This window comes from Erithacus rubecula (genome assembly GCF_903797595.1).
Source record: "Erithacus rubecula genome assembly, chromosome: 6".
Lineage (NCBI taxonomy): Eukaryota > Metazoa > Chordata > Aves > Passeriformes > Muscicapidae > Erithacus > Erithacus rubecula.
The window spans coordinates 26,035,911-26,051,045 of NC_136688.1; the positions used below are offsets into that span (position 1 = coordinate 26,035,911).

At 40.1% G+C, this 15,135-nt stretch overlaps 1 protein-coding gene across 2 annotated transcripts in view; it reads right to left on the reverse strand.

Annotated features, from left to right (window-relative positions):
• LOC306803112 (dynein axonemal light chain 1-like) overlaps nucleotides 1–15,135 on the reverse strand; it is a 23,035-nt gene continuing 7,900 nt past the window's right edge. Inside the window, exons 1-8 of one of the 2 annotated variants that reach the window (XM_079308047.1) lie at nucleotides 14,757–14,911; nucleotides 12,221–12,259; nucleotides 9,195–9,304; nucleotides 8,475–8,530; nucleotides 6,892–6,947; nucleotides 5,879–6,005; nucleotides 5,333–5,476; nucleotides 1–4,001 (exon numbers count right to left, since the gene is read on the reverse strand). In XM_079308047.1, the coding sequence (XP_079164173.1) occupies nucleotides 3,922–4,001; nucleotides 5,333–5,476; nucleotides 5,879–6,005; nucleotides 6,892–6,947; nucleotides 8,475–8,530; nucleotides 9,195–9,304; nucleotides 12,221–12,259; nucleotides 14,757–14,759 (615 nt within the window). In that variant the 5' untranslated portion in view covers nucleotides 14,760–14,911 and the 3' untranslated portion in view covers nucleotides 1–3,921. Of the gene's footprint in view, nucleotides 4,002–5,332; nucleotides 5,477–5,878; nucleotides 6,006–6,891; nucleotides 6,948–8,474; nucleotides 8,531–9,194; nucleotides 9,305–12,220; nucleotides 12,260–14,756; nucleotides 14,912–15,135 lie in introns of those variants that run through there. The other variant, XM_079308048.1, reaches the window with a different exon arrangement.

The window sequence follows — 15,135 nt, forward strand, 5'->3', positions numbered from 1 at the left end:
TTAAAAGATTGAAAAATATTTATGTATCAGATGACAACAATCACAATATATCAGCATTTTTAAAGCCTTAAGTTATTTTCTATTCTAAAATATAGAGGCAATAGGAACAGCATTTACATGCTATCATACTATGAATACATTGCTTCCTGAGCAGCTAGGAATGTTTAATGAGCACAAAATTTAGTTTCCAAATACTCTTTAGAAGCTGAACTATTTCATTACACATCAGCCAAAGACATTTGTATAAAATAAGCTTATATTATTTTTGAACAAGTTTCACAGAAGAACATTTATAAACATAGGCCTAAATAAATTAAACACAGCAAATTTAACAGCTTTTCATGCTACAAAATTACTGTATACAAAAGATTGCCAAAGGGGATGTTAAAAGTGCTCTCTTGCTTGATGTTTTCTAGATGAGCCTACTTCTAGTGTAACCTGAGTCATCTGCTGGTTCTCAGGTCACTTCTGTCATTTTTCCATCAGTTCTCAATAATCACTGCATATATCAATCAGCTCTTTGAAGACAGGTGAGTGCACCAACAAGCAAGCAAAAAACCTAGCTAGTTCCTACCACTAATTTGATTTTATAATATTTCTGTAAGGAATAAAGTGGATGCTAGTCCTCTGTAACTTCACTGGGAAAAGCAGAATTCCACATGGATTGCACATTTTCCAATGGATGTGGTGTGATGGGAGTAGCAGAGTGTACAAGTGAGAGCCAGGCTTTCCAGCATCTCACTCCCACATCCCTGTGGGTACACAGGCCAAGGTGTCACTGTCACCTTATACATAACTTTGTGTAGCATCACCAATATACAAACCAGCTGTTTTAATTCTACCACATCTCCATGTTTTCCACCACATCCAGTGCCTAATTTTAAAGTGCAAATTTAAAAATTTAGGGAAGCTTTACTTTGGAGGAGAAAAAGTTTGGGGATGGGGGGGTGGGTGTTTTGTTCTTCAAAGTAATCACAACTCATTAAGCAAAGCAAGGTAAAGTGAAGCTATCAGCTTTTAGATGAAGCATCTCCTGGCAAACACAAGCCACAGTCAATTCTTTTCTTACTGTATTGTTTCAATGAGACTGACACATAGTTTTTATCAGGAGAGTTTTAAATTATATGCTAAGACTGAATGCTCCCTTCCTTCAATAATTAATTTTTTCCCCTTTTTTGTTGGTATTTACAATGCAGGCCCCCCAAAAAAAGAGCTAGAGAATTTGTGCCATTTCATCTGTGGAAAGCACCAATGCCAATGGGAGACACAATCCACCCAGCTGTACCACCACCTACAATAGTTTTGGACTGATTCCCATAGCTGCAGCCTCTGCTGATGACTTAGGAGAGTCAGGAACTGATCTTATCCCTCACAGCTTGTCAATGGATCTGTATTTCACTTCAGTCATTACAACACAGTCAGAACACTAAGTTTCTGTTCCTCTCTCAGAATGCCCCAATATAGCCCAAGTGTAGAGTATTTGCTGTATCTGACATAACTGTCAGAAATGTACTTAGGCCATATTTAAAGAATCACCCAGCAGGATTGCTTGGCATTGGATTGTGCTCATCACTCCCTTTCCCTCCTGTCACAGTCATGTGGAGCTGACCCAGCCATACACACCACTTGCAGCTGTGCTGGGAGAGACCTGGTCTACAGCTTCAACCACTTTTCTTTGTGGACAGCACTAGAAGAGCACCACGTGGTCTATTCTGAAAATATCTCCAAACACAGAGACAAATTCAGCATTTCTGCTTGTTGGGAACACTCGGAAGGCAAGTTTTGAGCCAGTCAAGCTCTGGCTCACATGAACCACACTTGAACTGCAGTCATCAAGGGCACAGCCAGTCCCCTGTGCCCCCCAGCATATGGGGCCAGGAGGGTCTAAGTGTGCCATGGGCTCTGCACTGCCCAAGCACACCCACCTTGCCAAGAGGGGCTGGCTGCAAGTGAACAGAGTGGCTTGGCTTCAAAGGACGTGTGAAATGGCTGCTGACTGTAGTCAGCAGCTTCATGGTGCTTCTTGGTCAGTGCTGCCTTTAACTCATGATAAAGCTAGGAGAATACTTACAAAGAAATAACAAACAAAAATGAAGTTGTCTAAATCCGGTGAACTGCTAAGAAAGCAGTTTCTGGTAAAGAAAACAGCTGCCTGGAAATAGTTTATGCTGGGTAAAAAATGTCCAGAGTTTTTGTCATTGCACTCTTCACCTTAATTTTAGCAACAGATCCAAATCAAACTGAAACCTCTTCAGCAAATACCAACTTAAATCAGAACACTTTAGAATTCCCCTAATAATCACAGATTAAATAGCACTATATTGAAATTAAATTGTGATTGTCTTGTAATCATTTACTTCACAGTGTTCACTTAGAAACTGATTAGAGAGAATCACCTACTACAATTATACCTGGAGCTTGAGATCAGTACCACTGTTGCCAGGGCCAATTCTATCATTTCATCTCTGACCTGGACTTCCAAGACTTCGGCTCCTGCCACACCTTCATGAACAAAATAACTTAAGAGTGGCATTCTGCCCCCATCCCTTCTATACCTGGGCTGGAACCAGCAGTTACACTTGTTGCCACTTCAATTTTAAAAAAACAGATGGTTCCACAAATCAGAAGAAAAGGTTGTTAAAAAACCAAATAGGAACTGCAGAAAAATCTAGTCAGGTGACTCCATCTATTCTTCAAAGAGAAGAAAAACCACACTATTGGCATGCCAGAGCACAATCAGGTATATCTTCATCATTGTTGCATGCTTTTCACTAGAAATAGCCACATAAGGGGCCTTTACTAAAACTGGTTACCCTGCAATATAGCACATTCAGTACCTCTTCAATAGTTTTTTTACCAGAGCCCTCATCTCATCTCATCTCATCTCATCTCATCTCATCTCATCTCATCTCATCTCATCTCATCTCATCCCATCTCATCCCATCTCACCATTCCCACTAACTACATATACTTCCTCTCACCTGTGCTTTCACAAAAAATGAGTATCCCCAAAATGAAAATTTTCTTTCCTCAAGCCCAGGTCTTCTGTTTGCTGTTAGTTTCTCCATTACTATCATCCTACTTAGTTATAGGAAGATTCCAGAGCTGAGAAGGATTGTGTCCACCAATGACCCAATCCAAAGCCAGAAACCAGCTGTAGGCTAATAGGCCACATATTGCAATCTAAAGTAATTTCCTACTAAGAGACAAAACCCAAAGTTGGCAGTATTTTACTCTTACTAAAACCATGCAAAGAATTCCTACTGCCTCTTAAAAATAAATAAATATATAAGTTATCCATGGCTCTAAGCAATGCTGCTGAGTTCCAATATGAGAAGCCCATTTCAAGACTCGGGGCCAGGAACAGGCCCTTGTCAGACCAATACCTTCTTGTGTGTATGTCTGCAACTACTGGGCCTGTTTGGCATAACATTTCAAGGAATAAAAAGGCAAACTCACCTATCAGAAATATTGAGAAAGTCCCATGACAAAATTAAACACAAAAAAGCTTGTTAGGTGTCTCTAAACCCCAACATTGTTCTTCTGGTCTCAGAGTTTCCAATTTGATGTTCGCCAGCAGCACTAAAAAAGCTAAAACAGTTCTTTTATAACCCTAGAGTGAACAACAAGCACCACTAATCAGGAATTAAAAACAGTTATGTATTAATTTAAATAAAGATCTCTAGCTAGCCAAACAGCAGGTAAACTCAGCTCCACTAGTCTCTACAGAAGGTGTCATAAGCTTGACAAACTAGTGTGAGCAATTTTTGGTAACTAACTCTTTGGGTGAGAGACTGTGGAGATAAGCTGGTCTTTTGAAAACTGCCCAAAGATTTTCTTCAAAACAAATACTTATAAAAGTTTATGTGCCAAGCTATCTGGAGTTACTTTAATAATTTACTACCCAACAAGAAAGTGTCATCAGTTTCCTCCTTCTGCTCCTTCTACTCCTTCCACTCCTTCCGCTCCTTCTTCCTCTTCTTCTTTAACAACTAAGGTACCTTAGGAGGAAAAAAAAAGGAAAAGAAGAAGAGGAAGACATAATGAATTATGATCTATCTGAAAGCTTATCTCTCCTGTTGGAAAGAGTCAAGAGTTGTATTTCCTGCCTGTTTCTAACCAACATGAACTTCTGCATACCTCAACTGCTCTTAGCTAGAAAAGTCTTCACCTGATGAGCTCCTCTGTTGGATGTTTTTTCAATGTCTTGGGTAACAGGGAATAAAAAGTTACTAAGGCATGGTCTGCAAAGATCAGCCTCACTTGGTCTTTGGGAGATGCACCAAGTCAGCTCAATTGCTAACAACCAATCAGCACATCACCCTTCTCTTGTGGGGCCCTACTTTGTGCTGCTTTTTCCAGGACATACATGCCTGTTTTAGTGTGGTTAGTAAGTCTACCCCTATACTACCAAGGGAACTTTTGACCCACATATATGTCCCCTATTCTGTTTTTTGTTTTACATTCAAAACTTCTACTACAACAGCAAATGGACCACTCCAGGCCATCCTTCCTAGCAGTGCAATTCTCTCATCAGGTGTCCACTTCCTAATATTTTTTTTTACTGCAGTTGAGCTGGTTTTAGACACAATCTGCTAATAGATTTCCCATCCACTGCTCCCTGTAGTGAATCTGTCTCCTCTTGTTGACATGCCTGCACTCTTCCCTTTCCTGCAGTTATCCTGACTCTATATTAGTGTTACCACTCCTCCTCTCCCCTCCATTGCTTTAGTAAGTGGGGATAATAGTGAACAGCTAACATCTCCATTGACAGGTATTAATATATTTAAAAATAGATTTCAAAATTATCTAATTTTTAGTCACTCTTCATACCAGTGTCTTAAATAGGAGAGGACAGCTCACAAATTGGAGTAATGGAGGGGGATATTCAGGCATTTAGGAAATTTGCATGCAGATTTGAAAATTTGCCCTTGCATCAGAAGTGAACAAGAGCATATCCCTGTCTTTCTCTATTCTCTCATTTCACCTCTTCTGTTGGGAAAACTGTAATTCAACTTGGCAGATGAAAGCCTTGTTAACTTATTTAATGCTAAATCTTTCCACTCCCTATTAGGTATTTGATAAAACTACTTGGGTAACTACAGAATAATGCACAACTGTAGGTTGCAAGACCACTTGGATTTAGCACTCCAAAATCCATCAACCACTGTGGAAAGGATCTCAGTAACTACTTCTAAATAACTCCAAAGATGAGGGATGAATATTAATTTCATGGGCACAAATGAACCTCTAAAGTTATGTTTAGTTTCCCTGTGGTTGTCTTTATATAAAGCTTTTAACTCACCCCAATTGCCTCATGCCCCAAACTCACCATCCAGCTTTTTCAGCTTGGGTACCCTTTTGGTTGCTTCTTCAATCCAACTGCTTTGATCAGCAGCAAATTTCTCTTGTAGTGGATTGCCTACAAACACCAGCTCCTCTAGTACTGGCAGCTCTGACAGTCTCACAAACTCTGCTGCAACCACAAAGGTGAAAATACCAACCAGATTGTGGACCATGGAAAGTACATCTGCACCACACATTCCTTTCACACTCAGTGCAAACATAAAGAGTATGGGATACAATAGGAGAGGGACTGCTTGGGCTCTAACTGGTGTCAAGTTAAAGAATAGGGATATGTTTTAAAAGAGGTTGAAGAAAGATGATTCAAAGCATGAACTTAATTGGACTTAGAAGTTAAATTCAATATTCCAACTATTTTTACTCTCTTGCATGAGTAGATGTTTAGGGATTTTGCACATGTGTGCAGGCTTGTTAGTTAGAATCAAAGCTCTGTGAGGTACAGCACTATTTTTGACTTAACTCATGCATTCACTATACTACAGAATTCTCTACAGAGTAGAGATGCATGGCTTACCCCACTCCTTCACCAAATTATTTGACATATAAAGAACCTTCAGTTTCTTCATTACACGGATACCCCTCAGCTTCTCAATTAAGTTGTATGAGATCCACAGCTCCTCTAAAGTGTCAGCAACTGCCTCCTGGAAAATGACAGGACAACTCAGGTAAGCAGAAGTACATCTTCCTTATTATTCATACTCTTCACCTTCTACAGGTGACAAAATACTAAGATATATTGGTCCTCATTTCCTTTTAAGCAAGTCGCTAATTATTAGGCATGGCAAATGCTCATGGGAATTAAAAGGCAATGTTATATATGCAAATATATGTAAAGAGGACAGAAATCACTATAATAGAATAAAATAAGATGTAGCTGGAGTAGTTCTTAAGGCATAGGGGCAGAGGAGAAAAATCTGCCTATTTGTGCACTGCAAGCATCTGTGGAAAGAATGCAATTCAACAACTGCTTTGAAAGGGATGCTATACAGTGTGAGAGCATTATTCATCCTGGTGTATTCTGGTATGTTTGTGTCTGCTGGCCAGAAATAACATTCATAATTCTCTCAAAAGAGAGGTTTTTTTAAACCAGTCATTGCACACTAACTCTGCATTTCATACTTAAGAGATATGGAATCTCTGAAGGTGAGAACAGCTTTGAGGAGAAACAGTATCTCTTGAGAAAGAAAATAATTTACATGTTAATTTTAAAAATACTGATTGAAAAAAAAAGTACTAATTTGGCCTGAATTCAAATGTAACAAAATTGATCTAATTTTTTTCTCAACTAATTTTCCCCTACTAGGTAGGCTCAGTCCTGCCACCATCCACTCTAAAGCCATACTGCTCCAGGTGCCAGTTAGCATAAAAGAGGGAGAAGAGATAACAGCAAAAGAGGAATGCAAAAGGTGAGTGCCTAACCTTTTATTCAATTAATTTTATTGAACTCAGCAAAGACTTGCAAGAACACAGGGGAATTACATCATATTCTATTTTGTTAGTGAAGAATTGATACTAAAAAGCACATACCAATCCATTCAAGTTCTTTATGTTATTTCTTCCCAAAGACAGAATCCTCAAATTTTCTGTAAAAATTGTTTTTAAAAAAATCACATTAATAAACAGGGTTTGTTTTGGGTTTTTTTTAAATAAGAAGATACTGTAAGACAGGTAAAATGACATATTCTTCTTACAAACTGCACTCTGAACAGGCTGCCTTAAGAAAGAATGATCTAACAGAAACAAAACCTCCTGACCTAAACAGATCAGCAGGAATTGATGTAGGGGAGAGCTCAGAAATACACCCATGAATACAAAGCTGCTCATGTGTGGGTTGGGTTACCTAGTTGAAATTCAGTTTTGATAAATACTGAGCAAAAATTATTATTTCACCTTGCACCTGAACTCTAACTGCTGACTTGCTTCTTTTGATCTTACATAATTCACAGCCCTCCTTCTCCAGGCAAAAGTGGTTCTGATCTTATTTTAAGGCAGCAGATTTGGTTTCTATACTAGAGGCAGCATATAAAGATGCCTTACAAATGCCTGATGAGAGATATTCAACTTAGTTCTACTTTGTTTGGTTTTAGGATCAAATACTTGGTATAGACTGGGTATTTTGAATCTACATTAATATAAATATTTAAGATGTTTTAAAGGCTTTTAATGTTTTATCCACTAAAAAAATTTAATTGGCTTCACTTCTATTATAACTGCCTAATTATTTTTTCTCATAATAGTTACTCAGTTGAAGTATTACAGAACAGTTATTTGGAAATACTGGAATATTTTTTCCCTGACTAGTATTTCCAAATCTTTGAAGTCTGAGCTTATTATGAAAATAAATAAATTCATCAAGCTCTTTGACAGATCTCTTCGTGTGCAGTTGGAAAGGATGAGATTCCAGATTCCTTATCTATCCAGCTGGCATTTCAACAGGAACAGAAAAGCCTGGAAGCTCTATTCAAAACCTGCAGCTCTTTGCCAGTTTCATGCCACAGTCGAAGTCTTGAGGACACACCATTAAGACTTCTGTTCCAAAGTCTGTAACCCAAAAGTTTCAAATACAGCTGTCCAAGAAAGAAAAGCCTTACTTCTAGACAGGTGGCACATCCATTTATAAAGTATGAACAAAATGAAACCAATTATATCCAATCCTCTGCAAAGTGGAATGACATTTTTCCATCCCAGGTCTACAACACTCCAACCAATAATGCATTTGCAGAGTTGTTGAACTGCAGACTGTCTCCATTAGGAGGGTGGAAAATGGTCATGACATCACTTTTGAACTGCACAAAGGTGTTGAACAGCACAGCAAGGCCCACAGGAGGGTACTGAAGTGCTTACTGAATGGAATTTTTTGATTGCTGCACTGTGAGACAACTGCCCAGGCTAGTGCAGGGATACCTGCTGCAATACACCACTGCTGCTCAGCATGCATTCTCCAGTAAGACTGGTCATTTTAAAGGTCACTTGTAATGTTCTACAAGGAGGGAATAAAAAAAGGATAATAACAGGGATGAATAAAGCTGGACACATGTAACAAATGATGGCATATATCCTAACCAGGCAACTAGAAAACAAACACAATGGACAGCTGGCTTGTCACTTACTCAGGTTGTTCAAGTTGGCAATTCTGTCAATGCAGTTTGTAGACAGCGATAGTTTCCTTTAAAAGTAAGAATAATCAATTCACAGTTTATAAGGGATCACTACATTGGAAGAGTTCCATGTCCCAACACCACTGCATTAGAAATAATTCTATGTTCTTGTCTCAATAGATGGTAAACTAACTAGATGTGTAAACAGACTCAAAACATCCTCAAACCAGTAGGATTTCTTCAATTTTATTTAGCTTCTGGGAAAGTACCATGAGTTACTTACATGACATACTGGATTATCTTTTGATGCCTAGCCTTATCAAATGCATGGATGTTTATTTCTGAAATTACTCTAATCTCTTTCTAAAAGTCCTGCTCTAATCACCTCTTTTTTTCATGAATTTTAGAGGGGATCATAAACGTGCCATTTTTTTAGGAGATAGACGCCAAACTCGGATCAGTAATTATATACGGATAAACAGTATATAATTTTTCTGGGGACAAATATTAATATGGAATCAACCCTAACACCTTCTAAATTACAAGGGTCTTTGAATTAAAAAGGGCAAGCGTGTGCAGAAAGAGAAGCTCAGTTAAGAAAAAAGAAGAGAAAGCTGCTGCTTTGAAGGCCCCACTTGAACACAGTAAATATATATTTGCAGTGGACAGCAGAAAAACTGAAAGGAAGAAAGGAGAACATTCTATTTCCAACATGTTTTTTACTGAACTTACTCGCAGTTAACAAGAGTGGAGAGAGCACCATCCATTTTTTCTACAGGAGGAACCTGCCCGTACAGTTTCACTTCCTTTGCCTCTGAAGCCTTCTGGCCACTTTTCTCCTCCTAAAGAAAAGAGAAGCTGAGGAATTTGCTACATGCAAATTACCAAAAACTACTATACTAAAAGAATTACTGTAAAAGTGATTACTATAGAAGTAATTCCAATGTACTACTGGAAAGAGAAAGGATTTTGAGTACTGTTATCAAGATTCCTGCTGGTGTAGCACAAAAAGGGTAAAGCTAGCTTATTTTCAAGATATCAAAGTAACTTATACATTACATATGCTGGTTTTTACAAGCTGTGTAACACTTGAGCAATATAATAAAGTAGTCATCTGCCATATAGAATGGAGAATAGATGGAAGGCTAAAATTCTGAATTAAGGTATTTCCATGAAGACTGACATACAGAAACCTCACCTAGGGCCAGTCTATAGCAGAAGCAGATTTAAAAGTTCTGGCAGAAAATCTCCTTCCCACTTCACCCAAAAATCTCAGAACTCATGCCTGGCTCACAACACAAACTGAACACAGGGGAATGTGTTTTAGGGGAGAACCTCAACAGATTCATAGCATTAAGAATCTAAAAAAAAAAAAAAAAAAAAAAAAAAAAAAAAAAAAAAAAAAAAAAAAAAAAAAAATCTAATTAGCCATTAAGAAAGAGTGGGGGAAGATGTCACACTTTGGAGAATACAGCAAAAGACATATTTTCTATTTACAATCTAGGTTGATAATTCAGAGCCTTGGAAAAATGGATGTAACTTCAGCACTTAGGTTTATTAAAAAATATGGTCTATTAAAGCTTTTAAAATTCTTAAGTGATGGCAATTATTGACTAAACACTTGGGACAAGTATCTATTTAGAGAGTAGCAGCAGTTTTGACAGCTGCCTCCCTAACAGCACAAAGGGAGCATTTTGTCAGTTCACTCAGTGTTCAGTGCAAGGACTGGAGGTCCATTAACAAAGGAGAAGTCTTGGCACTTTCAGAACAAGGACTCTTGTTTTCTCCTCCATTTCATGCATCTACTGAAAAGAGAAATTGCTGAGTGTGCCCTAGTTTACATGGCTACTTTGTAATTAAATTAATCATGTCCCATAAGTCTTTTAGTATCCCACAGCACAATACCAGGGTTTGATAAGATTCTTTTTCCTCTTATACACACAAAATACTTCAGAAAACTTAATTTAATTTAAAAATCATGTTGTCTTGTACACTTATTTATATTCCAGTTTCTGTCCAAATTCAGTGTGACAGCATTTTTACTCAAAATTACTGATTTAGCAAATAAGCATGTCAGATATTTTGCTGGAATATGGTGATGGCATGTTCAAACAAAGTAACTAGATCAAAGTGAAATTTCCGTTTTCTTTTCTAAGAAATTTCCATTTTCTTTTCTAAGAACTGTTCTATATCTATTTGTATTTACATTCAGTTTGCAATCTCTCAGTTTATACCAACAAATAAAAATACATTTTTCCTTAAAAACATGAAAGGAAGAGAGCTTCCAACACAGACTGGGCCAGCAGTGAGCACCTGCAGGAAGAAAATTCATCCTGATTGCCAAGTATTTTGTAAGCAGCTGCACAACCACAATATACCACAGAGAAAGTATAGGTAGAACAGACATGTTTTTTAAGAACAGGTTACATGTTTGCCAAGTTGAAGCTGCTTTGATTTCAATTTGTTTTAACTGATGTCCCTCTGACTGTAGGGCATAGGTAAACTCTCATGCCAAAGGGAAAAAAACATTTGGAATGCAACACAACACCAAATGCAATTGCACAAGTCACATGGACCCAGATTAGGAAGAGTAAAAGGAAGATTTAGACCCATCCCAAATAACTTGAACAGAAAAGCAAATTCAGCATTTTATGCCTAATGTTAATGGAAACTCACTGACACAGGCTGATTCTGTCTAAGAGATGTGACAGAGGAGCAAATGGAAAACAGATCTGTAATAGGAATCATGGAGTTGAAGTTCTGGAAGGCAGAAAGAGTAAGGGAGGAAAAGCAAACTTTTAATGCACAGTTCATACTTCTACTAATGCTATTGTCTGCAAGTTGTTGTGTTCTAGTTCTTACTAGGAGAGCAGGAGTGAGGTTTGTGGGATATACCAACATAACTGGAAAACCCCTGAAATACTGAAGGTACTAAACACTGATAAAACTCAAAATGGAAGCACAACCTTCAGTTACAGACTAGTACCTTGAGCTTCTGGCTTTCAAGTGTAGCTGCCCACACTATCACAGCCAGATCTTCTAGAGACCAAAACATTTAGATATCCTTGCTCTAGCAGCTGGCCAAAATTATCAGGGAAGCATATGCACACCCAACAGCACAGCTGTGCCTTCATCTAAAAGGGGAGACTGGGGAAAGATTCTCACTGGTTTTACTGGACAGTGAACCTGACCTTAGAGCATCCTATATCATCATTTGAAATTACAGCTGCATCCTTGCCAACACACAGCTTTCTGGAAGACCAGGTCAGCCACCACCAGACAAATGAGCTTTTGTATTAACAGAGAAGAAAACCCAAGAAACTCATTCTGAGTTAAGCTTTGCACAATATGAGAGACCATATGTCAAAAGATGTGTAGAAGTTTCACTGAATTCAGTACGGTGAGAATTTTGTACTTGTTTATTCTGTGGGAAGAACTGTACTTGGGTAAAGCAAAGAGAGCATAATTAAAACATAATACATCCCCAACTTTGAATCTCTGTGGCTTCAGGCCAATGCATATTCAGCAGAACAATGCAGGTAGGCAAAACAGACTAATCTTTACCAATTGTATCAATTTAACAGGAACATACAAAAATTCAACAGAATGTACTACACAACAGCAGTAATCATCATTTTACTTTGTGAAGCTTCTTAAAGCAGATGTTTCAAACAAACATATTTCTTACCATGTCTGAAAAACAAAATTAGCTGAATACAGTCAAACCCCATGCCAGTAGGGACTGTTCTAGTACTTACCCATCTGGCTAGAGCTTCTTTGATGGTTGTTGCTTTTGCCTAAAAATGAAACAAACTTAAGTGAGTATTCATTGAATTTTTAAAGTGGAGTTAACTGCAAATCTATTTGCTCTCCCTTCTCCCTCCCTATCCTGCTTTTCTGCCCCCCTTCCACCACTTTCCTGTATTATCTTGGATCAGCCAAGTCAAAGAAGTTGGAACTCCTCAGTGTCCTGAAATTTTGTTTTCTGGGGTTCTTTGCTGCATTTTCAGAAGTAAACAATGGGCTTAATGTCAGGATATTATTTTCCTGATCTTACTCTCTGCCCCATGGCACACTGCTTATTAGGTTTTATGGTGAAATTAAATTCAAAGGCATAAGAAGTTACTGCATTGAAAATTGTGGTCTAATGCTCTTAAACTCTCACAGTTTCTATTCTGCATTAACAACTTCCTGTCTGAAAGCAAGTCTGTACCAGAAAAAGATACAGCATCCTAAAATTCACTGAAGAAAATGAGGTACATCTTGCCAAAACTCAAGAGCAATCTGGATTATGTATATTTGGAGTTTCTTTCCAATTGTTCTGCATTGAGTTACACCATGTGATGTGAAAATATGTATTATTCATGAGAGCTGCTTTTGAAGGCTTTTTAAGGACTGACCCACTGACCAACTTTCTGTTGTCACTAACTCTTACTTTTCCACCTCATATCAGGGTCTTATGAAACCACATAAAGATATCCAAAACACCAGTATGTAAACAACATGCTTAATGCTTCTCTAAACATTAAATATATTCCAAGATGTCTTTTGGATTAAAGAGGTTACAGAGATCAATCTTTTACAAACAGTGATCAACAGCCTTCTTTCTAGAAATACAGGAGGACTCTAGTTTTGGCATCTCTATTACTCTTAAGTGTAGCAGGACATGATGAAAGCAGTCTTTCAAGTAATTAGATATATAACCCTCCCACACTGTAAAAGTTAAAACCAACAAATTAAGTTCCCCCAAATATCTTACAGGCAGCCACCTCAGAGCTTTAGTGTTGGGTATTTACTCTGGACCACAGGAAACTCTGGTCCCAGCAGTAAAAGGCAACAGCTGAGGCAGCTACATATAAGAAAAGGCCACAGGTACTGAGCACCCTGCAACAGCCTAAGAGCCAGCAACACCAGGGAGCCTGAGCATGCATCTCTGACAGCAATAGGCACCTCCATTTAGACATCCTCAGATGTTCCACCTGTTTCTGCCCATTGAAAGGCATTCATTTCAATCTGGACTATAGCAAGTGGTAGCCAGTTCTAACTCCTATTGGAAATGACCTGCAAATTTGAGCCACAGCAGTAGCTCCCCAGAGATGAACATCTGCATGACTCCTCTGGTTCAGAAGATCACATCCCTAAGTTCCCACTACAACAGCCTCATTCAAGCCAATTAATAGCTACCAGTGTGCAGGCAAAAACAGCTGCCTTCCAGTTAACTGGGGAGTTTGGGGTAGAAACTTCATTGCCTTTTTCATAATAACAGCAGCTAATCATCACCACAGCACTTGGGTACATGATCTCAGTCACTCATGCTGAAAGCAGAAATGCATTTATAAAACCAGTGGCTGCTGCTGTTTCCAAGTCATGCCTAAAACCAGTTTGGACTTTAAAGCTACTGATCCATGTGAGCACAAGGAGCAACTTCTTCCCTGACCTCTGTTGACTTATCTCTGCCGATTTGGTGAAAACGTGGACATCAGCACAGCAGGTTATCTGGAGAGCACATATCAGGGATTTACTTTTCTTTGAGGTGCAGTTGAAATTTCTGTAGGTAAATCATAGTATCTTCTCCCACGGGAGGCTACCTAAGGGAAACTTCCTCCAAGAAACTTACCTGCAGGGCTCTTCTACCTGCTTATTGAACAATTTGCTACAGGTATTTAGACTAAAGAAAGTAATAATACTTAAAATGCTCAAAATACCAAGTGACCAGTGGTGACCCTGAAGAGTCACCATCAGCATGGCAGGAAGAAGAAACAGAATCTCTGAAGGGGAAAAATAGCCACACCTGTACAAGTAATAGTTGTAACAAAAGATTAATTTCCTCCTCAAAACACGGCAGTTGGACACATAGTATTTACAAAATTTAGACCCCCCAGGAAAAAGCAAAACAGCGACACTTCGTCCTTATTCGCGGACATTTATTTGTATTTTAAATAGATGAAATCGGAATTGCACAGCAACAGATACCAAGCTACTCGCTGTAGCGATCGCCGATACTGCCGCCTTAAAACCACGTACTAAGCGAGGTTTGTGAGCTTTTCCCTTAGCCCGAAACGCCCCTTCCCAAGGCAGAGCACAGGCCCCCGCGCCCGGCTCAGCCGCCGCCCGCTGCCGCGCTGCCTCCCGGGCGGCTCCGGCGAGCGGGGCTGCTCGGCGGGGCCCGGCCGCGGGGGCTCCGCGCCGCCCCACGGCCGCCCCGGCCCGCTCCCCGCCCCGGCCCGCTCCCCGCTCCCCGCTGCCCGCTCCCCGCTCCCGGCCCCGCTGCCTGCTCCCCGCCGCAGCACTCACCATGGTGCCGTGGATACCGCCAACGCCGCGGTTGCTACGAGCGCGGGAACGCCCCGCCCGGAACTCGCGCACGAGCGGCCCGCGGCGCCTTGTGGGACTGGCGGGGCCTGGCCCGAGCGCGGCGCGGATCGCACGGCCCGCCCGGGGCGCGGGGAGCCCGGCGGCGGCTGCCAGGGCTCCGAGCTGGGCCGGTGCAGCTCATCCGGCCCCCGAGCACTCGTCTTCATGGAGCGGGCCGGGCGCTCGGCACAGAATTACTGCGGCGGGTTCCGGGCTCCTCAGTGCGAGAGGAGCTGCTGGAGAGGGGCCAGTGGAGAGCCACGAAGATGATGGGGGGGTCTGGAGCCTCCCTCGTGTGCGGAGAGACTGCGGGACCTTG